Below are 26,190 nucleotides of genomic sequence, written 5' to 3' on the forward strand. Positions count from 1 at the left end.
CAATTCCCACAACAGTATATGAAGGTTCCTTTTCCCCCACACCTTGCCAACACTTGCTGTCTCTGGTCTGGTTAATATGAACCCCTCATAGGTGCAAGGTGGTGTCTCATTGTGGTTCTGATCTGCATCCCCTGATGATGTGTGATGGGAGCATTTTCCATGTGCCTGTGGCCATCTGTAGCTTCTTTGGAGAAGTGTCCACTTAGCTCCTCTCCCCGTTTTTGATTGGGTTGCTTTTCTGGTTGTTGAGTTATATGTATTATTCATATATCTTGGATGTATGATATGCAAATTATTTCTCCCACCCCATAGGGTGTCTTTACATTTATTATTTATTTATTTATTTTTTATTTCATATATTTTTACATCATTTATCATTTTTGCACATTTTGAAATGTATGCATTTTCATCTGGTTCTAGTCCCCATACAATTCCCACCCCCCTTATTTTGACCCTAATCCCTCCTCCCCCTTCCCCTGTAGTGTGTCTCTGGTTTATAGTTGCTTGTTGATTTTGATTTTTTCTTTATTACAATTAGTTTTTTCCTGGTCCCTCATTTAGCTTTTCTGAATTCCTGCTATGAGTGAGACCATCTGGTATTTTTCTTTTTCTTTCTGGCTTATTTCGCTGAGCATGATCCCTTCCAGCTCCATCCATGTTGCTGCAAATTGCATGAGTTTATCTTTTTTGATTGCTGAGTAATATTTCATTGTGTATATGTACTACATCTTCTTGATAAAGTCATCTATTCTTGGGCATTTGGGTTGTTTCCAGTTTATACCTATTGTAAATAGTGCATAGGGGTGCACGTGCCTTTTTGAATTAATGTTTCTGTGTCCTTTGGGTAAATACCTAGGAGTGGAATTGCTGGATCATATGGAAGCTCCATCTTTATCAGGTTGAGGAATCTCCACACAGCTTTCCATAGCGGTTGGACCAGCTTGCACTCCCACCAGTAGTGCAGGAGAGTTCCTTTTTCTCCACATCCTTGCCAACATTTGTTGTAGCTAGCTGTTTTGTTTTTTTTTTTTTTTTAATATGTGCCATTCTCACTGGTATAAGATGGTATCTCATTGTAGTTTTGATTTGCATTTCCCTGATTACCAGTCATGTTGAACATTTTTCCATATGCCTGTAGGCCATTTGCATTTCTTCTTTGGAGAAGTTTCTTTTTAGCTCTTCTGCCCATTTTTTGACTGGGTTATTTACTTTGTTTTTGTTGAGTCTCTTCAGCTCTTTGTAGATTTTTGTGATCAGTCCTTTATCATTAGTGTTGCGTGCAAAAATTTTCTCCCAGTCGGTGCGGTGTCTCTTTGTTTTGGTTACTGTCTCTTTTGCTGTACAGAAGCTCTTTAATTTGATGTCATCCCAGATGTTTATCTTTGCCTTCACTATCACTGTTTTGGGTGATGAGTCTTTTTAAGATGTTACTGAGGTATATGTCATGTAGTGTTTCGCCTTTATTTCCTTCTATATATTTTATGGTTTCAGGTCTTATGTTTAGTTCTTTAATACATTTTAAGTTGACTTTTTTTTTTTTAATAGAGGCATGCTTTATTTATTTGTTTGCTGGTTTGTTTGTTTGTTTTGTTTATACATGCACTGGGTACAGTCAGAAGCGCGGGAGGGTGAGAGAATTCACCAGAGCCAGAGCGGGGAGCAGAGCAGGCAGAAGGACCGAAGTACACTGCTGAGGGGAGCAGCGGGCGGCAGGAGAGGTCTGCACGCCATGTGGGACCCTCCTCCGGTGGCCGGGGAGCAGCCGGGGATCGAACCCGCGCCGCAGAGGCCGCGCGCAGTTTCGCAACCCAGCGCTCAACCGCTGCGCCACCGGGGAGGCCCTTAAGTTGACTTTTGTGCATGGTGCGAGGTAGTAGCCAAGCTTCATTATTTTGCATGTAGCGACCCAGTTTTCCCAGCACCATTTATTGAACAAACTTTCTTTGCTCCATTGCATAGTCTTTGTTCCTTTGCCAAAGATTAGTTGATTATAAATCTGTGGGTTTATTTCTGGATTTTTTTTTTCATTTTTTTTATAATAAATTTTATTTTTATATTCCCCATACAATTGCAGCCCCCTCATTCTGACCCCAATCCCTCCCCTCCCGCCCCCACACCCCAAAAAGTGTCTCTGGTTCATAGTTTTTTGTTGATTTTGATTTTCACTTTCTTATAGTTATTCATTTTCCTGGTCCCTTATTTAAGTTTTCTAGATTCCTGCTATGAGTGAGACCATCCGGTATTTTTCTTTTTCGTTTTGGCTTATTTCACTGAGCATGATCCCTTCCAGCGCCATCCATGTTGCTGCAAATTGCATGTGTTTATCTTTTTTGAATGCTGAGTAATATTCCATGGTATATATGTACCACATCTTCTTGATCCAGTCATCTATTTTTGGGCATTTGGGCTGTTTCCAAAGCTTAGCTATTGTAAATAGTGCTGCTATAAACATAGGTGTGCAGGTGCTCTTTGGAATTGATGTTTCTGTGTCCTTTGGGTAAATAATTTTTTTAAAGATTTATTTATATATTTATACAAGCACTGGGTACAGTCAGAAGCATGGGAGGGTAAAGAGAATTCACCAGAGTCAGAGTGGAAAGCAGAGCAGGCAGACTGACAAAGTACACTGCTGAGGGGAGCAGCAGGCGGCAGGAGAGGTCTGCACGCCATGTGGGACTCTCACCAGGTGCCAGGGATAGAACAGGCGCTGCGGAGGATGTGGGCAGCTTCACAACCCAGCACTCAACTGCTGCACCACTGGGGAGGCCCTGGATTTTTTTTAAAAAAGATTTTATTTATTTATACAAGAACTGGAGTATAGGTCAGAGGTGTGGAGTGCCGGGGACCAGCCTTCAGCACAATGTCGTGTCAGGGGTTCCTGAAAGGATGAGACGGCCTAGGCGACAAGTAAAGGGCTGAAGGGAAGGGGTTGAGATAGTGAGGAGACACTGACACTGGATAAGGTGCAAGTATCTTCTGCCGAGGGGCTCAGCAGGTTCTTTATTTATATATTTTTAGCAAGCAGAGAAATTACATCATCATGTGCAAAGCAGAAACAATTAGTATTATATTCCCATGGACTACTGGCGCCTATGGGCCTCAGCTAGATGGTGGCCTTCAAGGTTAATAGATAAAAAACTAAGCCTTACACTAAAACTTATTATTTCTGTCTAGACAAGTACCTAAGACAGTGGATAGCCGCCAGTACATCCCTATCAGCTAAAGCCTGAGCATCAAAAGACTCTTCTATTCATATGGCCTTCAGCCAGAGACCAGCTGCTTCTCAGCTATCGGAACTTTTTCTACCTAGAAACTTCTTAACACAATTAACTTAATTTAAAAACTTCTTAAGAAACTTCTAAAGTGCAAAAGAAGGACTTACTATAATTATTGTATTGCTTGTCAGGTATGTATAATAAATCATCTCCCATTGTCACGTGGGCCAAATTGTTTAATAACTAATTTCTAAACAGATAATTTTCCGTGCCATATACTTACAGTATGCTGATACATATAATTTATTGTCTAATGTACTTTCTGAGAAATTTTTCTCTTTTTATGACCAAGAACAAAAAACAAAGGGATGTTAAATCTTCACCCCCACAGTGTGAGGCACAAGGAATCTTCAGCCCCACGGTGTGAGGCTCTTTAAGCTTCGGCCCCATGGTGTGAGGCCCTTTTTCTTAGCTGCTTGCCAGTGTCTTATCTGGCTGGGGCAACAAGGCCCCCTGCAGCAGTGGAGGTTGAGAGAATTTACCAGAGAAAGCGGGGAGCAGAACATGCAGACGGAGCAGTGGGTGAGGCAGGAGAGGTCTGCCATGCCATCTGGGTTTCTCCCTGGCCATCCAGGAATCAAACCCATGTTGCAGAGGCTTCAGACAGCTTCACAGCATGGCTTACAACCTGCTGCACCACTGGGGAGGCCCTATTTCGAATTTTCTATTCAGTCTATGGTCCGTGTGTCTGTTCTGGTTCCAATACTATGCAGTTTTGATTATTATGGCTTTGCAGTATAGTTTGAAATCTGGGAGTGTGATGCCTCCATTCCCTTCTTTTTTTTTTTTTTCCAGGAATCCTGTGGCTATTTGCAGTTTTGGTGGCTCCATATGAATTTCATGAATATTTGTTCTATTTCTTTGAAGAATGTCATTGAAATTTGTATTTGAATAGCATTGAATCTGTAAATTGCTTTTGGTAGGATGGCCATTTTGATAATGTTAATTCTTCCAAACTGTGAGCAGGGGATGTCTTTCCATTTCTTTGTGCCTTCTATGTTTTTTAACTGTGTTTTATAGTTTTCATTGTATAGGTCCTTTACCTCCTTTGTTAGGTTTATTCCCAAGTATTTGATTTTTTTGTTTCAATTATAAAAGGGATGGTTTTCTTGATTTCTTCTTCTTCAGATTTATTGTTTGTTTATAGGAAGTCTACTGATTTTTGTGTGTTGACTTTGTATCTTGCTACTTTACTAAACTGATTGATTAGTTTGATTAGTTTTTCTGTGGCATTTTTGGGGTTCTCAATGTATATTATCATATCATCTGTGAATAGTGACAGTTTTATTTCTTCCTTCCCTATTTGGATTCCTTGTATGTCTTTCTCTTGTCTTATTGCTCTGGCTAGGACTTCCAGTATTATATTGAAAAGCAGTGATAAGAGTGGACATCCTTGTTTTGTTCCAGATCTTAATGGAAATGCTTTCAACTTTTCATCGTTGAGGATGATATTGGCTATGGGCTTGTCATATATGGCCTTTATGATGTTGAGGTATGTTCCTTGGATCCCAAGAATTTCAAAGGCCTTTATCATAAATGGGTGTTGTGCTTTGTCAAAAGCTTTCTCAGCAGCTACTGATATTATATAATTTTTATATTTCTTTTTGTTGATGTGTTGGATTATATTGATTGATTTTTGGATGTTGAACCATCCTTGTGTCCCATGAATAAATCTTACTTGGTCGTGGTGAATTATCTCTTAGGTACATTGTTGGATTCTGATAGCTAAAATTTTTTGAGGATTTTTGTATTAGCGTTCATTAGAGAGATTGGCCTGTAGTTTTCTTTTTGTATGTTGTCCTTGTTTGGTTTTGGTATTAGTGTAATGTTGGCTTCAGAATGTGTTTGGTATTATCCTTTCCTTCACAATTTTTTGAAAGAATTTATGATAGGCACTAATTTGTTTCTGAATGTTTGTTAGAATTCATTCTCAAATCTATCTGGACCTGGGCTTTTGTTTTTGGGAAGGGTTTTGATAACCATTTCAATTTTACTGCTTGTCATTGGTCTGTTTAGGTGTTCTATTTCTTCTTTATCTATTTTTGGGTGATTGTAAAGTTGTAGAAATTTGTCTGTCTCTTCTAGATTGTTGAGCTTGTTTGCATATAACTGTTCATAGTAGTTTCTAATTATTCTTTTGATTTTTGCTGTGTCTGTTGTGATTTCTCCTCTGTCATTGGTGACCCTATTTATTTGTGCTTTCTCCCATTTTCCCTTTGTGAGCCTGGCTAGGAGTTTTTCGGTTTCATTTATTTTTTTGAAGAACCAACTTTTGGTTTCATTGATCTTTTGAATTTTTTTTTTAGCTTCTATTTCATTTATTTCTGCTTTGATTTTTATTATTTCCTTTCTTCTAATGGTTTTAGTGGTTTTTTGTTGTTCTTTTTCTAGTTCTTTGAAATATGAAATTAGGCTGTTGGAGTTCTTTCTAGTTTCTTGATGTGAACCTGCATTGCTATATATTTTCCTCTTCTTATTGCTTTTGCTCCATCCCATAAATCTAGGAAATTGGTGTCCTCCTTGTCATTCAACTCAAAGAATTTTTCAATTTCTTCTTTGATCTCCTCATTAGTCCAGTGGTCTTCCAGTAGTGTGGGTTTCAATCTCCATGAGGTAAGAGAGATCCTTGCCTTCTTTTTATGGTTTATTTCTAGTTTGATGCCTTCATGGTCAGAGAAGATGGTTGGTATGATTTCAATTGTGGTGTATCTGTTGATGTTTGTCTTGTGTCCCAGTATGTGATCAATCCTAGAGAATGATCCATGTGAGCTTGAGAAAATTGTGTACTCAGATTTTTGGAGGGTTAGTGTTCTATAGATGTCTGTTCAGCCCATGAGCTCTAGATCCTTATTTAGAGCTTTAGTGTCCTTACTTATTTTTTGTCTCACTGATCTATCCATTGTTAATAGTGGTGTGTTGAAGTCTCCTACTACATATGTGTTTTCTCTGATGTCTGCTTTCAGAGATGATAATAGTTGTCTGATATATTTTGGTGCTCCTTCATTTGGTGAGTATATGTTAATGAGTGTTATTTCTTCTTGAAGTATTGTCCCCTTGATCATAATGTAGTGGCCACTGGGGTCTCTTTTTACCTTTTTGAGCTTTGAACTCTGTTTTATCTGATATAACTATAGCTGTTCTTGCCTTCTTTTTTGGTCCATTTGCTTGTAGGATTGTTTTCCATCCTTTTACTTTGAGTCTATTTTTATCTTTTGTAGTTAAATGTGTTTCCTGGAGACAACAAAAGGTTGGGTTTTGTTTCTTAATCCAGCCTGTGACTCTGTGTCTTTTTATTGAAGAGTTTAGATTGTTTACATTTAGAGTTAATATTGTTATGTTAGTCTCTGTATTTGCCATTTTATTTTTCTCTGGTTTTATTTATTTATCTTTTTAATTTAAAAAAATTTTTTTTGGTCTTATTTCATTCTTATTCATTACTCTGTTGGTTCTGGCTTTAGGGCTCCTTGTAGTATTTTTCAGAGTGGGGGTTTAGTCGTAATGAAATTCCAGAGTTTCTGTTTGTCTGAGAAGGTCCTTATTTTTTCTTCATAGAGGAAGGTAAGCTTTGAGGGATAGAGTATTCTTCATTGGTATTTGGTGTCTTGGAGTTTGGTGACTATGTCCTTCTACTCTCTCCTTGCCCGTAGTGTTTCTTTGGAGAAGTCTGATGTCAGCCTGATTGGTTTTCCTTTGTGTGTTTTCTGTTTCTTCCCTCTTGTCAGCTTCATTATTTTTTCCTTGTCTTGGATTCTTAGGATCTTTACTATTATGTGTCTTGCTTTATTTTTTCTTTCATCATGGAAGTTTGTTGTTCTTCTCACTTCGTGTATGTCTATTTTTAGCTCCTTTTTCATGCTTGGGAAGTTCTCTTCGATTATTTCCTTGAATGTTTTCTCTGTTCCTATGTCTCTCTTCTCTCCTTCTGGGATCCCTATAACTCTTATATTTCCTTTCCTCATGGAGTCAGATAGTTCCCGAAGTCTTTCTTCATTTTTTCCCATCATACTACTCTTTCTTTTTCTGTTTTGGTTCTTTTTATTTCTGTGTCTTCGAGAATACTTACTTGTTCTTCCATTTCATCTATTCTGCTTTCATTGCTTTTCCCAGAGTTCTTCAACCCCTCCATTAATCCTTTGATCTCCTGCATTTCTTTCACTTCCCTCTTTAAGTACTCAATTTCATTTTTGTGATTGTTGATTTTTTTTCCCATAACATTTTTTCTTTCTTTCAGTTTTTTAATCATGGAGATTTTAAATTCTCTATCCAGGAAGGCTTAGAAGTTTTTCCAAGTCACTGTTATTTCAGTCTTGTGGTTAATTTTCTTTTGTGGTATGTCCTTTCCCTGAGAGCTGGCTTGGTTGCTTGTAGTTTTTCTTCTCCCTCTGCTTGTTTTCTGATTTGTCCTATGTGTTGGGACACTGTCACTGGTACTGGCTGGCATCTGTTTGGTGTGCTCTTTTTATTTTTTAAGATTTATTTATTTATATAAGAACCGGGGTACAGGTCAGATGCACGGGAGGGTGAGAGGATTCACCAGAGACAGAGCAGGGAGCAGAAAAGGCAGACTGACGAAATACACTGCTGAGGGGAGCAGTGGGCATGACAGGAGAGGTCTGCTGCACCATGGGGGACCCTCACTGGCTGGCTGGGATTGAACCGGCACTGCAGAGGCTGCGGACAGCTTCACAGTGTGGTGCACAACTGCTTGTGCCACCAGGGGAGGCCCTGTTTGGTGTGCTCTTTCTCGGATGTGGGAAACTGGTGGTTTAGTAGAGTCAAATACAGTTATGCCAGAAGACCAGTAGGGCAGTGGTACTATGAATATGTTAATGGTTGCTGTCCCAGACACTCTCCTCCTTTGTATTTGTTTAATTCCAGAGGTGGATCTTGAGGTCCCACAGACTGCCCTGGCAGTGGCTGGATAACCCGCTGGGTTCCAAATTGCTGGATCCCCCTGTGGGCTCCGTTTCACTGCCAGGCAGGTCTTGGCTTGTGGGGGCCTTCAGCTCACCTCTGGCTGTGGGGGAAGCCCTTTCTTAGTTCCACACAGTCTCAGTGGGTTCTGGACCCAAAGATCCCTGTTCTAGGGTGGCAAGTCAGAAAGGTACTCCACTGCCCCCACAGTCTGCCCCTGCGGTGGCTGGATCCCCCTCTGGGCTCCAACTGGTGGCCAGACAGGGCCTGGTTTGTGGGGACTTTTCTGTTCACCTCCAGCTGTGGGGGCAGTCCTTTCTGTCTTTACATTCAAGGATAGTTTCCTTCACTGGACAGGAGCTTTCAGTTTGATGTGGATCCACTGGTCTACCTTTGCTTCTGTTTCCTTGGAGCACAGAAGATACCGAGGGCAGTGAGTCTACTGTGTAGGACATGACATGTTGTCCATGTCATTGTACATTTGTCTAAAACCCACAGCATGGACAACACCAAGAGTGACCGAACGTGTAGCCAAGGGCCGTGTAAGATGATGATGAACAGGTTCATCATATGATAGACATTCCTCTCTGGTCTTATTATGTGATTAGGACATGATGCAGTCATGATAATACTTTCATTATTTCATGAGCACAGAAGAAAATTTTATACTCAAGAATTTACATAGCTAAATGAACAACATCCCCTTCCCACAATAGCCCTCCTGTGAGCCAGGGCATCTGCTCAAACCAGTTAGCAATTTACCATTTCTCTCTCCAGAAAAATATATCTATGCCTATATCTAGTCACTAGTGTTTACTATTGTATAAGTACAAGAGTGTAAGACACAGAGTGGGAGAAATGATTATAAATCACATCATGTATCTGGTAAAGGACTTGTGTCTAGAACTGATATTATAAATGAAGTCTTACAACTCAACAATAAGAAATGATCTAATGCAAACAATGGACAAAATACTTCACCAATGAAGGATACAGATGCCAAATAACTGTAATGCTCAATATCGCAGGTTATTAGGGAAAGACAGAGTAAAAAGAACAGTGATACTATTACATGCTTATTAGAAGGCAAAAGTCCCCCTAAAATGGGCAACACCATGTGATGACTGCAACACAGGTGCCCTCATCACTGCTGGCAGGATAGGATGACCCAGTCATTAGGGAGGATCTGACATTACTTTTCAAGCCAAACAGCCCAGTGAGCATTGTCCCTGCTATTTACCCAACTAATCTGAAAACTTATATTTGCAACGAAAACCAAACCAAAAAACCCTGCATGGAAGTAAATGTTTATAGCAGAACCCCCACTAAGTGTGAGCTGCCCATAGTGACTTCCTTCCAAAGACAACAATAACGAAATAAAAGAAAATGAAAGTGGATGTGTGTGCACTTGATGTGCAGATGGAGAACGGCCTCAAATGGAGGTCATTGTGCCTGAGCAACTCTGCACAGTGTCATCAGCAGAGGAAAGTTTGAGAAACTGTCAGCCAGAGGAACCAAAATCACGTGGTTGAAACTTCATGTGGTTGGAAATTCATGTGGTGTCCTAAGTGGGGTGTGGGAGCATGAAAAGAGCATTAGGAAAATTAATGAAACCCAAATACAGCGCAGAGTTTAGTGAAAGTGAATCCATATTGCTTCCTTAGCTGCTCAAATGCACTGTGGTCACATGAGATGTTAACTACTTGGAAATAATGTGGGTTATATAGGAACTCTACTACCTTTGTCATGTTTCAGTAAATCTAACAGTATTTTTTAAAATGTTGTTTGAAATTAAATTTTAAAACAAAATAACATTTTAAAAAATAGCCCAACAAAGTTATAGGTTGTAGAAGGAAAAATGATTAACTTCCCAGTTTTCTCAGGTATTGCTTTCAAGGGACTGGAGAGAGGGGTTCTGGGAGAAAAGCTGGAAACCTCACACCCAGGGCAGGCTCCGGAGTCTCCTCTCCTCTGAGCCCTGCTTCTCTGACTCATCACAGAGCATCTCAGCACCAGGACGCCACCCTTCAGGACCCCCAACTCTGCCCACCTCAGCCCCCGCCCCGTCCTGGCAGCTCCACCAGAATCCGGACCAGCGCGGCAGCGCCCCCGTGTGGCCACAGGGCTGAGCACAGGCGCCCAGAGCCGCCCTTTCTCCTGCTCAGCCAGGCCCTCCCCAGGCTCCCTGGGCCCCCAGCGGCAGGGCAGGTCCACTGTTAGGTTAGGGGTCCTCAAATTGATCCCCTACTGTAAACTACGGGTACAGGCCTCAGGGAAGAGCCAAGTATCTAGGTCATAACAGTTGCTCTCTCAGTTCTGGATCACTGAATTATACAGTTTCCCTCAATCTATTTGGATGGGAACTTAGACTCCAGAGATCCTGTTATTTGTTCCTGCTTTCAGGGATGAAAGTGCCTCTTCCGGAGCATCAGCCCCAAATTCTCCATCCTTAGGGTGAGGGGACGGGCCAAATAACAGACTCTCAGGCTCTGTTCTAGACCTTCTAGTCTTCATGAGCATCCAGGTGACTCTTGTGCTCACTGAAGTGGAGGCTCCCTGGGCTCCATATCTTCTCCACGTGGGGTCAGACTGTGCGGTTGGCTGTGGGGGGGCATCTGCTCTGATTGCTCATCACTGTGGACTCTGGGGTTCAATTCTGCTCCTTCCTCTTGCTTAGTCATCACTTTCCGGGTGACCTTTACATGCTCAAGACTTTAAATATGTTACACCTCATCACCTAATTCTTACCTCAGACATTTCACCTGTGCCCCAGACTTGTCTGTCCAATTGACAACCTCACTTTCAATTTTAATGGATCTGATTCAGCTTTCCTAAACTGAATGCCTAGGATGCCACATATGGTTCTTCTGGGGTCTTCCCCATGTCACTGAGGCTGCACCTCTCTGCCTGCACAGTCTGAAACACTGAGTGTCATCCTTGACCCCTTTCTCATAGCCCAGTAGCAGGAAACACTGTAAAGTCCATGTCTAAATATGCACAGTCCTGTCACTGCCTATTATTTCCCCCACTCACCCCCAATGAAGCCACCAACCTCTGTCCTGGGACCTGCACTGGTTTCCTCCATTTCTCTTCCCACCTCTCACCCTTTCATGCTGCACAGCAGCCAGACTGAGGCTACTCAAGAGAAGTCCCATAGGTGCATATCTGTTCAGAAGGTCTTGTCATCCCATATCTTACTCAGAGTCAAACCCTCCCAACAGCCTCACGGCCTGAATGATCTGGGTGCACACAGATCTCATTTTAACTGGCCTCTGCTCAGCCCTTGGCCTCCTTGTTCATGTCAGTTACACACATTCCTGCTCGGGCATCTGCACTGGAGGTTGTCCTGCCTGGACTCAAGTACCCTGCACATTACATCCTTTTGGGCAACGTGTCCATCAAACTTTTTCTCAATGGTCACTTCAGTGAGACCCACACTGACCACGCTGGGAAGAAAATCATCCTGTAGCCTTCCCACAGCCCTTACCCACTTCTAACCAGACATGCAGGGTTTACTGTCTGATCTGTTGTCACACAGTCCCCAGTCTCCCCTCCCCACTAGGACACACTCTCCACAGGCTGCAAGTTTTGCATGTTTTTAGTTCATTGAGGTTTCCTAGTTGCAAAAACAGTCAGTCACACATTTGGCGCAACAGTTGTCGGTTGTGTCATCACACCTCCCTGTTCTAGAAACAGTGTCTTTACTAATGTGACACATTACACGGGTGTATTTCTTTTTAAAAGGGGTTCCTAGGTGTTTTTTCCCCAAGATTTATTTATTTTTGCACAGAAGAACTGGGGTGTAGATCAGAGTGCATGGGTGAGGTTGGTGAGAGGATTACCAGAGACAGAGTGGGGAAGGAAACAGGCAGATTTACTGGAATGCGCTGCTAAGGGGAGCAGCAGGTGAAACAGGAGAGGTCTACTGCACCCTATGTTGGTTAGCTCCCCAGCTGAGGATTGAACTCCAGGTATAGAGGTGATAGCACTGAGACTTAACCCCTGGGCCACCAGGAACGCCTGGGTTCCTAGGCTTATGGGTCCTATTTTTCAGCCAACTATGAAGGTAACTGACTCCATCAACCCATGGGTCTCGATTAGCACCAGCACCAGCACTTACTATATTTAAGGGCAGGGCTAAAGGGAGAAGCTGTAGAGAAAAATGGAAATCTATCAGGAATTTACCTAATCCACCAGGAATTTATCAAATCCTTCTCTCTAGTAAGGCCAGGATTTTGTTGGAAAAGATGAAAAGAATCCAGAAAAAAAGTCCTAAATGAGGCCAAAAATCAGATGAGTCTGGAAATTCATCTCACCAGACTCCTGTATGCAAGGGACACCCTGGGCCTTGTGGGGACAATGACAGATGCTCCTGCTGCTGTCAGAGACAGGAACCAAGAGGACATGAGGCCCGGTCTCAAAACATCAAGGACAACAGGCATAAAGAAAAAAACCAAAGCAGCAAACAGGAATCAATAGAAAAGCTAGACCCTGAGCTGAGCCTGGGCTGACCCGGCCACACAAGCACTCCCTGCCCAGACATGACAGCACAAAGCCAGGTGGGGTCTGAGTCCCTGTGATCACAGGCCCTGCTGGGACAGGTGCTGCTGAAGGACAAGGACAAAGGAGCAGAGAGAGGACCCCCTGAGGAGTGACCATGTCAAGCCCACGACACACTGAGCACTGACTGGACACAGGCTCCATCCCCCTCAGCCCTTCACAGCCTCTCCCACCCCCACCTGCACAGACTCAGCACAGCAAACACATGATTCTAGAAGGTTTCCCATTTATTTCATCTCAAATTTTAGGAATCATTTTTATTAGCCCACCAAACCCATCAGGCAAGCTTACAAAAATTAATTTCAGAACTCAGGGTCTCCCTGGTAGTGCAAGGATTTAAGCACCGCACTATGAAGCAATCCACGGCCTCTGCAGCATGAGTTTGATCCCCGGCCAGCCAGGGAGAAACCTACATGGTGCAGCAGATCCCTCTTGCCTCGTCCCCTGCTCCCCTCAGCAGTGTATTTCAGTACATCTGCCTGTTCTGTTCCCCACTCTGTCTCTGGTGAATCCTCTCACCCCCTGCATCTCTGGCCTGTACCCCAGCTCTTGTATGCATAAATAAATAAATCTTAAAAAAATTAAATCCATTTTAAAAAAAAGAAAAAAATTTTCAGAACTCAATTATTATTTTAAGAGGGAAGTAGTTACTATTCCTGAGGAAAACACAAACACCAGGATAGACACAGACTAAGCTACCTCTGCTGGAACAGGAAAGTCATCAAGGAGAGACACAGGTCAGTGTGGGGAGGGGCCTGGTGGGCAGGGCTGGGCCAGTCTCCCCACCTCCTCACATTATCCTACAAGAACAGAGACACATTCCGATGCCTTTTGCAGCAAAGGAAATCAGAGGATCTTGATGTTACAAAGTGGGGGTGGAAGAAATCCTGCATCACTCAGCCCCCACAAGGCAGCTGGTTCACACTGTGAAGGAAAAGGATCATAAAAAATTTCAAAGAAACACATAAATGTCAACATTTTCCATAGTCCACCGTATCCTCAGAATGTCCCATCACAGCTTCCCCATAACTTGGTCCCATCCTCTCTGCCCCAGCTCCCCCTCCTCTCCCACCACCACAGGCCCCTAGGGTCTTACCTTTAGCAGCTGAGAGACACATAAGAGCCCTGGGCACTGTCGCTGCCTGGGGGAGAACAAAACAGAACCTGGTCAGAGCCACAGTGAGATGAGACCACAGGAGGGACTGATGAGGGTGACTCCCCCATGGGCTCCATCTACACTGTCCCCAGGGCCTCAGGGATGAAACTCCTGATCTACACTGTAGCTGCAGGAAGGCACAGTGCAGGATCTCTATGACCCAAGCATAACTGGAAAGGAGAGGAGTCCTGGACTCCTAGGTGACTTTTTCAGGCTTTATTCGGGATTTCACTAAGTACACAGCAGGCAGGGGTGCTGGGGGCGGGAGGCTGGCAGGCCTCCCAGCCCCTGGTGAATCTTCACTCTTTACTGGGCTCTCTCTGGTGTTCTCTTCCGGTCTCTTGCTTTTCTCCTTCTGGTGCTTCTGTTCCCAGATGCCGTCCTTCTCAGCCCAAGTGAATCCCACCTACATATGCCCACACCCTACCCAGGTGCCTGCCATCAGGCATGCATTCAGGACCACAGGGATCCATCATCAACCCTAATGGCAGGAAGGCAGAAAAGCCTGACAAACACCTACACACACTGACCTGCAGCCTGAGTGTAGCTTCCTCCTTGTCCTCCTGTGGGAAGAAGCCTCATGTGAGACCAGAGAGGAGCCAGGCTATGAAGTCCTAAAGGAATCCCCAAGACTGGACCACAGGGATGTTTCCAGAACTGTGACTGGATACTTAGGGCAGGACCAGGAAATATGAAGAGAGGAGATGAGAGGGGACTGGACCAACTGCCTCCTGGGTCTGCCCTCAGCAGCAACCTTCCCCTCCTCTGCCATTTACTGGAATCAGGGCCCCAGCACCAGAATTATCAAGGGGAATAATGTGACTCATTTTCAAAAATGCTTTACAAAAGAGGGTTAGCAATCAGCTCCAGACTGGGCAACACATGGGTGTGGATGGTTGTAGGGTAAGTAAAAATCATATCAGGCTTTTCACCCTCCTGCCATTAGATAAAATGCATGCCTGATGGCAGGCACCAGGAGTAGGGTGTGGGCATGCGTAGGTGGGATTCACCTGGGCTGAGAGTGGGCTTATAAGGGCAGCGTCATGGGATGCCAGTGGACCAGCAGAACCAACAGAAGGAGAACAAGCAAGAGAACAGCACCAGCAGAGAAAAAGAGAGAACGCCGGACAACCCAGAAAGAGTGAAGGCTTGCTGGGGGCTGGGAGGCCTGCCAGCCTCCCAGGCCCCCCAAGCCCCTGCCTGTCAGGCACCTGGTAAACTCACTAAAAGCCTGAAAAAGACACCAAGGGCTCAGGACTCCTCCTTCACCTGTCTGCTCGGGTCACAGAGATCCTGCCCTGTGCTCATCCTGCCCCTACAATGGTACTTCCCATTTGTAGGGACAGAAATGGACACAGTGCAGGTTTCCTGATCCAGCAGACCCGGTAAAGAAGGAGTCAGAGTCCTGGAGACCTCGATGGCTTTTGCAGGTCTTTTATTTAGATTTACCAGGCATATGGCAGGCAAGGGTGCTGGGGGGCCAGGAGGCTGGCAGTCCTCCCAGCCCCCAGCAATCTGGGCTCTCCGGCATTCTCTCTGCTTCTCTTCTTCTTCTCTCGGCTTCTGCTGGTGTCCCCGTGACGCCACCCTTAAAAGCCCAGTCTCAGCCCAGGTGAATCCCATCTACCTATGCCCACACCCCATTCCAGATGCCCGCCATCAGGCATGTATTCAGGACCGCAAGCAACCATCATCTATCTTGATGGCGGGAGGGTAGAAAAGCCTGACATTTATTCCTTACCCTACACCATTGTAGGGCAAGTTCTCCCTGTGGCCTGAAAGTCCCCAGTGGACATGATTCCCCCACTTCCTTCCCTACCTGAGCGCTTCTTCCTCCACCTCACAGCTGCAGCCACTGCAGCTCCAGTGAGCACAGCAACAAGGAGAACCAGGCCAGCAATGATGGCCCTGGTGGGGTCAGTGGAGTCAGTAGGGACCATGGGCTGAGAAGGAGGCACTGGAAGGGAAGGGAAGGTGAGACCCTGAGCCCCAGGTCCCCATCTGATGCTCTGAAGGTCTCCAGAAGGACTCCTGATGCCCCTGAGAAGTTCTGTGCCCACGTTCCCTCCTTACCCCAAGTCAGGACTTGGGGCTCCAGCAGCCCCTCATGCTGCACATGGCACGTATATCTCTGCTCCTCTCCAGAAGGCACCTCCACAGCTGCCCACTTCTGGAAGGTTCCATCCCCCCCAGGCCTGATGTCCACCAGCTCCGTGTCCTGGGTCAGGTCCTCCCCATCTTGCTGCCAGGTCAGGGTAATGTTCGCAGGGTAGAAGCCCAGGGCCCAGCACCTCAAGGTGACCTTCTGGTCAGAGGTGGGGTGGTGGGTAACGTGCATCTTTGGGGCATCTGAGAAGGGTGAGAAATTTCACGCTCTGGATTTTTCTCTCATGGACCCTGAAAAACCCTCATGTCCCATCCTCAGAATGGACAGGGCAGTGGGTTTGGAAAGAGGAAGCACAAAATCTAGGAACCAGCCTGGTCTGGGGAGTTTGGGATAATTTCTTATTCCTTAGAAAGTTCTAGAATCAGGGAGACAACTCTGTACAGGAGGACGCAGTTCTCTAAGGAGGAGAGCACGGACTTGTGCTCCTGACCTGGGGACTCAGAAAAGCATTATCAGATCAGAAAAATGTCCTCAGACCAATAACAAGATCCTGAGAGAAACACTGATGGTTCCCAAGAGGGCTGCCGGGTCAAAAGGATCCCGTGAAGGGTGATTTCAGGGCTGGTCGCCCCTCAGGCTCAGGAGAGACTGGATTCCTTAACTGTTCTGAGGAAAAGTGGGGTCCTCTGGGGAGTCAGGAAACCCGGGGGGGTCCTCCTCCACTGACCAGAGAGGGGCGCTGGTGTGACCCTGACTCCACCCTCCCCGCGGTGTCGGCCTGAGGGGGTTGGGAGACCTCGCGGCCCCTCTTACCTGAGCGCTGCAGCGTCTCCTTCCCGATCTCCAGGTATCTGCGTAGCCACTGCACGCACCTGCCCTCCAGGTAGTTCCTCCGGCGCTCCGCCTCCCCGGTCGCCTCCAACTTGCGCCGGGAGATCTGAGCGGCCGTGTCCGCCGCGGTCCAGGAGCGCAGGTCCCGGTTCAGGGCCAGGTAATCGGCGCCGTCAAAGGCGAACTGATGGTACCCGCGGAGGAGGCGCCCGTCGGGCCCCACGTCGCAGCCGTACATCTGCTGGAGGGTGTGAGAGCCTGTCCCCGCCCCGTCACCCCGCGGTCACCCCGCGTCACCCCGCCCGCGCCCGCCCCCCCCAGGGAATAAACCGAAACTGACGCGGGAACCTCGTGGGGAACGTCCCGGGGCTCGTCCCGGGTCGAGGGTCCGGCGGGTCCCCCTGCCTCGGGGGACGCTCGGGCCCGGGGTCTGGGGTCCCCGCCCGCCCGCGGGTGGGGTCGTGAGCGCCCCGGGCCCGCCCCGCTCACCGGCCGCGCTCTGGTTGTAGTAGCCGCGCAGGACGCGCAGGTTCACTCCGAACATCTGTGCGTTGCCCTTCGCTCTCCGCGTCTCCTCCTCCCAGTACCCCGGGCCCTCCTGCGCCATCCAGGGCGCCCGCGGCTCCATCCTCGGCCCCGCCGCGTCGCTGTCGAACCGCACGAACTGCGTGTCGTCCACGGAGCCCACGGCCATGAAGCGGGGCTCCCCGGGGCCGGGCCGGGACATCGCGGTGGAGAAATACCTCAGGGAGTGAGGGGAGCCTGGGGGCGGGAGGGGAGACCGGGCTGACCCTCCTCCCGCGGGTCCCGGGGAGACGGGGCGGGAGGGGAGGGGGCGAGGGGGCTCCTGAGATTGAAATGGGGCAGCGGAGGAGAAGGCTGGAGACTCAGAGGGGCAAGAGGAGGAGGGAGGCGGGGAGGGACAGAAAGGGATCAGGGCAGGGTGGGGTGAAGGGGCACAACAGGGTCAGCAGTGGGTCCTTGCCCTCCCTGGGGCTCCTCTAGTTCCCCCTCCTCAGTGGCCTTTTCCCTCCGGAGCCCACACTCACCTGCCCAGGTCTCTGTCAGGGCCAGGGCCCCTGAGAGCAGCAGCAGGAGGGTTGGGGGCCTCATGACAGGTGCTCTTGAGGTCTGGGGAGACAGTCCAGACTGGTGGCAGCTGTGATGCTGATTGGGGTCTTTAAAGACCCTCCAGGCAATGGGGAGTGAGAACTGGGGGTGAGTCACCAGTATTCAAAGGACTTGACACCTGTGTGGGAGAGAAAGGTCAGTCTGGGGAGAGGGGGAATCCCCAGCAGTGACCTTCTCAGCCCCTTGCACAGCCCACAGGACTGAGACCCGACACCTGGGACTTTGCCGCCCCCTCCTCTCCTGCTCCAAGACCTTTGTCACACTGTTGCCTCCCTGAGACCAGGTCAGGGACTGGGGCTGCGATTTTCAAGATTTTTCGTTTCAGGATCTCTGCACAGTTTTACAAATTAGCGAGGACCCAGTATAATTTTAGGAGGTTATAGCTCTCAGTATTTACTACCTGAGGAATAAACACAATTTAAAGATATTTTCATTTAATTTAAAATAATATTAATAACCCAATGTGTGTTCAAAGTGTCTTAAACAAATATAGATATTTAATGAAAATAATCAGGGTCATGAGTGGATCTTTTACAGCTCACATTTTTGCAATTATTTTTCTTCTCTGTCTCACTAGAGGAATGTTGGATTGACCTATTTTCTCCTGCATTTACTCTTTGTTTTGGTTGGCCAATGAAAAACTATACAGCCTCTCTGAAATATGTGAAATAGCATTTTAAATACCTTTCAGATAATTGTGAATATGCAACTTTGTTCCACTTCTACAATAAATTGAAACTATACAAGTGGTGTTTTCTCAAATGTTATTTGCAAAGTGAGTGGTAGAACAATATCACTGAATGTTTTCTATCCTGTTACAGTAATTCCATAGGCCTCTATTGGTTATTAATCTTGAACTAATATGTGATTTTAAAAAGTGATGCATTGTTTTACCAGGTTACATGATCTTTATGTTAATTATTCTAGAATCAAATTTTGAAAATCATACATGTTTTACATTCCAAAGAGCCCCAAAGAAAAGTAAGTGGCTACTGAAAGTTGTCAAGTTTATAGCGATGGGACACAATTTTTCACTATCTGGTCTTCACTTGGAGCATGTACTTTATCAAGGCATTTAATTACTGTCATTTATCAACTGTCAGTAGAATTTCTTTTTTTTTTTTAAGATTATTTATTTATACAAGCACTGGGTACAGTCAGAAGTGTGGGAGGGCGAGGGAATTCACCAGAGCCAGAGCAGGGAACAGAACAGGCAGACTGACTGAAATACACTGCTGAGGGGAGCAGCATAGATTCCTGCTATGAATGTTTATCTTTTTTGATATTCCATTGTGTATATGTACCACATCTTCTTGATCCAGTCATCTGTTTTTGAGCATTTGGGTTGTTTCCAAAGCTCAGCTATTGTAAATAGTGCTGCTATAAACATAGGGGTGCAGGTGCTCTTTGGAATTAATGTTTCTGTGTCCCTTGGGTAAATACCCAGGAGTGGAATTGCTGGATCATATGGAAGCTCTATCTTTAGTAGGTTGAGGAATCTCCACACAGCTTTCCATAGTGGTTGGACCAGTTTGCACTCCCACCAGCACTGCAGGAGAGTTCCTTTTAAACTGGGTCACTACATGCAAAAGAATGAAACTTGACTACTGCCTCACACCATGCACAAAAACCAACTCAAAATGGATTAAAGAACTAGACATAAGACCTGAAATCATAAAATACATAGAAGGAAATATAGGCGAAACACTACATGACATGCACCTCATAAACATCTTTACAGACACATCACCCAAAGTAGATTTTTTTTTGCTCCTTTTATTTTTATTTTTTAATAATAAATTTTATTTTTATATTCCCCATACAATTGCAACCCCCTTATTTTGACCCCAATCCCTCCCCTCCCGCCCCTTACCCCCCATAGAGTGTCTCTGGTTCATAGTTTTTTGTTGATTTTGATTTTCACTTTCTTATAGTTATTCATTTTCCTGGTCCCTTATTTAAGTTTTCTAGATTCCTGCTATGAGTGAGACCGTCCGGTATTTTTCTTTTTCTTTCTGGCTTATTTCGCTGAGCATGATCCCTTCCAGCGCCATCCATGTTGCTGCAAATTGCATGTGTTTATCTTTTTTGAATGCTGAGTAATATTCCATGGTGTATATGTACCACATCTTCTTGATCCAGTCATCTATTTTTGGGCATTTGGGCTGTTTCCAAAGCTTAGCTATTGTAAACAGTGCTGCTATAAACATAGGGGTGCAGGTGTTCTTTGGAATTGATGTTTCTGTGTCCTTTGGGTAAATACCTAGGAGTGGGATTGCTGGATCATATGGAAACTCTATGTTTAGTAGGTCCAGAAATCTCCACACAGCTCTCCATAGTGGTTGGACCAGTTTGCACTCCCACCAACAGTGCAGAAGAGGTCCTTTTTCTCCACACCCTCGCCAACATTTGTTGTAGCTAGTTTTTTTAATATGTGCCATTCTCACTGGTGTAAGATGGTATCTCATGGTAGTTTTATTTTTTTTATTTTTTTATTTTTTTATTTTTTTAAATTTTTTTTTTTTAGAGGCATTTTTATTTATTTATTTGTTTGTTTGTTTGTTTGTTTTGTTTATACAAGCACTGGGTACAGTCAGAAGCGCGGGAGGGTGAGAGAATTCACCAGAGCCAGAGCGGGGAGCAGAGCAGGCAGAAGGACCGAAGTACACTGCTGAGGGGAGCAGCGGGCGGCAGGAGAGGTCTGCACGCCATGTGGGACCCTCCTCCGGTGGCCAGGGAGCAGCCGGGGATCGAACCGGCGCGGCAGAGGCCGCGGGCAGCTTCGCAACCCAGCGCTCAACCGCTGCGCCACCGGGGAAGCCCCTCTCATGGTAGTTTTAATTTGCATTTCCCTGATGACAAGTGATGTTGAACATTTTTTCATATGTCTGTTGGCCATTTGCATTTCCTCTTCAGAGAAGTTTCTTTTTAGCTCTTCTGCCCATTTTTTGACTGGATTATTTTCTTTGTTGTTGTTGAGTCTCATCAGCTCTTTGCAGATTTTTGTGATCAGTCCTTTATCATTAGTGTTGTGTGCAAAAATGTTCTCCCAGTTGGTGGGGTTTCTCCCAAAGTAGATTTTCTTAAAGGGACAGCTCACATTCATTTTCTAGAAAGTGTGTACAGGTTAACCAAACCTAAATAATGATAGTTTTTGTCATTCATCTCTTCAAGTAAAGATGGTAGTGCCCCCCACCAAGGTCTAATTCATCTCCTACATATTAGTGTCCTTGGGACGTAGTACTTTGGATTGTAGCAGAAGTGACTTATATGTGCTCCATGTCATCAGAAACTGAGTTTACTTTGTCTCCAGATTCTCTCTCTCAGGCTTGAGGAGATGCTCCCTGCTTTCCTGAGCCTCCCAGTAGCTCTTCACACTGGACAGGGTGGTCTCTGTCCATGTCCTGCTCCCTCCTTCCTGCTCTCTCCTGTGCATCCCTTCTCCTCTGGGCTCAGGTGCTGGCCCTGCCTGTGGAAGGTTGACAATGAGGGGTCATCTCCAAACTTGAGGACTCATTTCAATGCTTTTATATTTCTCATTGTTAAAAACAGCTGACAGTGTTTTTAATTCCCTCCTGGTATGAAAATGCTTTGTAATATTTTGTATTTTTATAGTGAACACAGATTATATATTAAAAACTGTACTATTGTAGGGTAAATGGTTTTCAGGCTTTTCTGCCCTCCCACCATTAGGATCGCCCTGCCTGTTGGGGCAACCTGCAGTTGTTACATTGTTGCAAACTATCTTATTTACTTCTGTGGGCCATAGGAGGAGTATTCAGAGGGTCACCAAGAGAAGAGAAGCAGGAGAAGAGAAGGAGAGAGGCAGGAGAGGGAAGGGGCAAAAGAAGTCAGAGTAGCCCAGAATGAAGACTTGCCTGGGGGCTGGAGGCATATAGGCCTCCTGGGCCCCGGACACCCCTGCCTGGGCCCCGGACACCCCTACCTGGTTGCTGCTCTATATGTAACAGTTCAATAAAACCTGAGAAAACCACCGAGGGCTCCAAGACTCTCTTTTACCTGTATGCCAGATCATAGATAACCTGCTCAGTGACCATCCTGCTCCTACAACACACACACACATCATAGGCAGAATAAAGCAGGTCTCCCTAAATTTTGAAAGGGACAGCGGGTCGTGGTGGTCAGGCTCAGCACAGAGCTGAAGGGCTGGGCTCCCTGTCTGCTCTGTGCTGGGTCCTCACAGCCTTTCCTCCCTCCTTAGGACGCTGCTCTCTGTGGGGCCCAGGCAGCGTCTCCTTGCCCTTTTGGGTGTGGCTGTTTATTACTAGATTGTCAGTTCTAATGCTTTTCAGAAGATGGTTTTGTATCTCACACGCATCTCACATTTTTAGCTGTTTTCAGCGGGAAGGTGTGTCCATCCACCCAGCCCACATTTGTCAGGTGGAAATTCTAAGGCAAAATCATTCAGTGACAAGATGGCGGGTCCCAGAGTCGAGGGTCAGAGCCTGAGAACACGTGACTGAGGGGATCTGCCAAGTGTTTGAAAGTGTCAGGGATTGTGTAATTTATTTTTGATAATAAATGATTTTGATAACAACTAATATTTGTTATTCACACACACACAGAGGATTCATAAATACTCAAGAACATACACAAATACATAAGTCACATCCTCAGTCAACCAAGTCTCTAGTCTGAACCCACTGCAGGCAGCAACTTCTCATTTCTCTTCCCAGAAAAGTCTGTGTATGCACTGATGTGAGTGTTAGGTCTGTAAGAGAGCTTGGGCCACGGACCAGGAGAAAATATTTGCAAAATATGACTGATATAATACATGCTTTAGAATATGCATGGAACCCTAAAATTCAACAAGGAACAGATAACTGTTTAAAATTGAGCAAAACTTTGAACATTTTCCAAGGAAGCTATATTGATGGCAACTAGGCATATAAACAGAAACTCAACCTCATATGTTGAAAGACATAAATAAATGCAAGTGCAAATTAAGACCTCAAAGACATGCAATACACACCTATTACATGGCCTAAATCCAAACACTAGCACATAAACCCCCCTTGATCCACATGGGATATATTCCAAGACCCCCAGTGGATACCAGAACCACCAATAGTATAGAGCCCTCTATACACAAAAACTTCCCTGCACATACATGTATATGATACATTTCCTATATAAATTAGGCACCATGTGATTAATAACAATAACTTTAAAACAGGACAATCAAAATCACAACAACATATTGTAATAAAAGTTGTGTGACTGTGATCTCTCTCTAAATATCTTATTACAAAAAAATTTTGAACCTAAGATAATTTCAGGAATCTGAAGCCTTGGAAAGTGAAATCTCAGTTAAGGGGAGACACTGTGCACCGGTGCTGACCAGGATGGGAAGCAACAGGGACGCCCATTCACTGCTGGAGGAAATGCAAAATCACACAGTCACTATGGAAGAGATTTGGCAATTTCAAATACTTATTAAAGGCAACACAGATTTACCCTAAAACCTGCTGATCACTCTCCTGGGTATTTACCCAACTCACTTGAAAACTTTTGTTTACACAAAACCTGCACACAAATGTTTATAGCAGAGCATCCCTTAAGTGTGGGCTCCACATGGTGACCCCTTCCAATGACTGCTGTGTGGAAAGGACCCAGGAAAGAAAGAACCTCCCAGGGAGGAAGTGGAGACCCGACCTCAGCCAGGGAGGGAAGTGACATCACCAGTGAGGAGCAGGTGCAGGTGACTCTCCAGGGCTGTGCTGAGAAGGGCCCTTCATGTTTCTGGTTTTTTTCCCAACCCCATCACCCTAGTCAACCAAGCTCAACTTGAGGGTCTGAGCAGTGCTCCCCTAAATGTCAAGATCATCAAAACCAGGGAGAGTCTGAGAGACTGACTCAGCCAGAGGAGCCTCAGGAGACACGACTGGGACTTTATGTGACATCAGGATGGGAGACTGGAAAAGTCAAAAGAAACACTAATGACACCCAAATCAGGTATGGGGATTATTCATAACATGTGACTATTGCCCCACTGGCTGTACAAATAAGACAGAGATGTCCATGTTAACAGAAAAAAGGGGTGTGGGATATACAGGGATCTTGGACAAATTTTTACATAAATTAAATTATTTAAAAATAAAAACATTAAAATGTAGCCCTCAGGAAAGGCACAGAGAGTGGAAGGGAAAAGCATCTGCTTTGCAGTCTCCAGGGTGTGGTCATCAAGTGGCTACAGAGAGAGGCTGTGGGGAGAGAAGATGGCGCCTTAGACACAGGGCAGCCCAGAGCCTCCTCACCTCTCCTCCACTCCCCCCACCCAGCCTGGTGCCAGGGCTGTTCACAGGGCATCTCACCCCCTCCCCACAGGGATGCTCAGCCCCAGCTCACCCTCTCAGCCTGAGTCACACACACCCAGCCTCTCCCCTGCTTGCCAGACTAGGACAGCGCCGCAGCGCCCCCGTGTGGCCACGGGGCTGAGGACAGAGGGCGAGAACCCTGTGATCTCCTAGGTTCTCAGGGTCTCCAGGACAGGGCTGTGCACACAAGGGGGAGCCCCATACAGCTTCAGGTTCTGTGTCTGACCTGTTTCCTAATATACTGACATGATGGTCCCTGTCAACTAATCACCACAGACTTTGGTTCAGTCAGGAGCAGATCCCCAGGCCACAACAGCCGGATCTAAAGACCAGGGTGGGCCCCACAACATACCAGGTGCCCTCAGTCTTCTGGGATGAGACCTTGACCCAGATTCCTTGTCACTGGTTCCAGCTACTGACTCCAGGGATGAGGCTCCTTCTCCAGGGAATCAACACTAATCCCTCCACCCCAGGATGGGCTGGAAGAGGGCCAGGAGGAGAGATCCCCAGGGTCATGGACTAGGAAGTGGGGAGTCTCCTGGAGGAGTGAGGAGAGGAGGAAATAGGGGCTTTAGGGAAGGGAGGCCAACAGGAGTTGGGGGGGAGCCAGAGGGTGGGGCAGGGAAGGGTCAGCTTAGTGGGCCCCTAGGTAGGGAGAATGGTCTGTGTGGGGAGAGACCCAAGGGCTCTGGCTAAGGCTGGGGGAGTCTCTGTTTTCAGTTGGGCTGTAACCAAACAGGGGTTGCTCTGTAGGGAAGCACAGGAAGTACACAGCTGGGAAACTGTACTAAAGTGTAAGGCCTTCTCCATGCTGAGACATATGGTACAATTCAAACACAGGGAAGAAAGGGAAAAGAAGATAAAGGGGTAATTTAGGGGTCCCCTCTTCCAGAGCAAAGCCCCTTATGCTGGGGTCACAAGGAGAATCAAGGAACCCAGAGAGGGGGAGGAAGACAGTCCTGGCTCTGCTGGAGAAGCTCTGAGGCCACAGCAGGGGAGGGAGGACAGATTTCAGGAAGCATGGCCTGCTGAATTGCTGAGGGGTCAGGAGTGAGTCTCCTGACCTGCTCCCAGTTCTGCTGGGATGTCATGAAATCCAGACACTGGGGGAGATGAAGGGGCTGTGAGTGGAGGGGAGTGGAGAGAAGAGGGGGGGTTAGGGGTCCACACCAGCCATGTCTGTGCTCACCCTCTCCTGCACCCAGTGTGAGGGGTCAGGGATCTGACGTGGTCAGCAAATCCCAGAATCCCTGGATCTGGAGCAAAGTTACCACATTGTAAAGGACACAACCAGGCCTTTCCCTGGAGTGGACAAAGCCAAACTCTAAGGCACGAGAAATATCTTTGCACAGAAGAGTTTATTCTAGATGGCTCTCAAGGGAGTTAGTGGGATCGGCACCCCAAACAACTCACTCCCTGGATGGGGGAGTGCTGGGATGTACAAGGGGTGAAGGAATGTGAGGGAGGGGCAGGGCTTCACATCTGCAGGCCCAAGGAGGTGTCCACGTCTAGGTGACAGGAGTCAAGAGTTTAGGGAAAGACAAATACAGACAACGATATGTCATCACACACTTATTAGAAGGCAAATATCAAAAAACCTCATAGAAACAAGTCCTGACCAGGAGCAACTGGAACCCTCAGGTTCCATTCATTGCGGCAAAATACAAAGTGGCCCTGTCACTAGGGAAGAGGTTTGAAAGCTTCCTTTAAAGTCAAACACACACCCAACAGACGGTCCAGTGATCACTGCCCCAGCTATTTACCCAACTAATCTGAAAACTTATATTTGTCAAAAACCATACATGCATCTAAATGTTTACAACAGGGCCTCCCCGGTGGCGCAGTGGGTTGAGCGCTGCACTATGAAGCTGTCAGCAG

General features: G+C 46.1%; 1 protein-coding gene across 1 annotated transcript; it reads right to left on the reverse strand.

Annotated features, from left to right (window-relative positions):
* Positions 1 to 12,968: 12,968 nt before the first annotated feature.
* Positions 12,969 to 17,979, reverse strand: LOC119251982 (patr class I histocompatibility antigen, B-1 alpha chain-like). Its single transcript, XM_037519247.2, has 8 exons — positions 17,893 to 17,979; positions 17,333 to 17,605; positions 16,826 to 17,101; positions 15,979 to 16,254; positions 15,725 to 15,862; positions 14,436 to 14,468; positions 13,846 to 13,891; positions 12,969 to 13,673 (listed from the first exon to the last, which is right to left on the reverse strand). Exons 1-7 carry the CDS (start codon positions 17,954 to 17,956, stop codon positions 13,848 to 13,850), a joined length of 1,104 nt encoding a protein of 367 aa, XP_037375144.1. The 5' UTR covers positions 17,957 to 17,979; the 3' UTR covers positions 12,969 to 13,673; positions 13,846 to 13,847.
* Positions 17,980 to 26,190: the final 8,211 nt, after the last annotated feature.

The sequence above is a fragment of the Talpa occidentalis genome, unplaced genomic scaffold, assembly GCF_014898055.3.
Source record: "Talpa occidentalis isolate TD23 unplaced genomic scaffold, MPIMG_talOcc4v2.1 talOcc4.2, whole genome shotgun sequence".
In the NCBI taxonomy this organism is placed as follows: Eukaryota; Metazoa; Chordata; class Mammalia; order Eulipotyphla; family Talpidae; genus Talpa; species Talpa occidentalis.

Bases quoted from the DNA above. Each gene is read 5' to 3' on its own strand.
- LOC119251982 (XM_037519247.2), bottom strand. From the start codon at position 17,956: ATGAGGCCCCCAACCCTCCTGCTGCTGCTCTCAGGGGCCCTGGCCCTG. The intron at 17,102-17,332 runs GTGAGCGGGGCG...GGGCGGGGACAG, and splicing joins CTACAACCAGAGCGCGGCCG to GCTCTCACACCCTCCAGCAG. The intron at 15,863-15,978 runs GTAAGGAGGGAA...CTTCCCTTCCAG, and splicing joins GCCCCAAGTCCTGACTTGGG to TGCCTCCTTCTCAGCCCATG.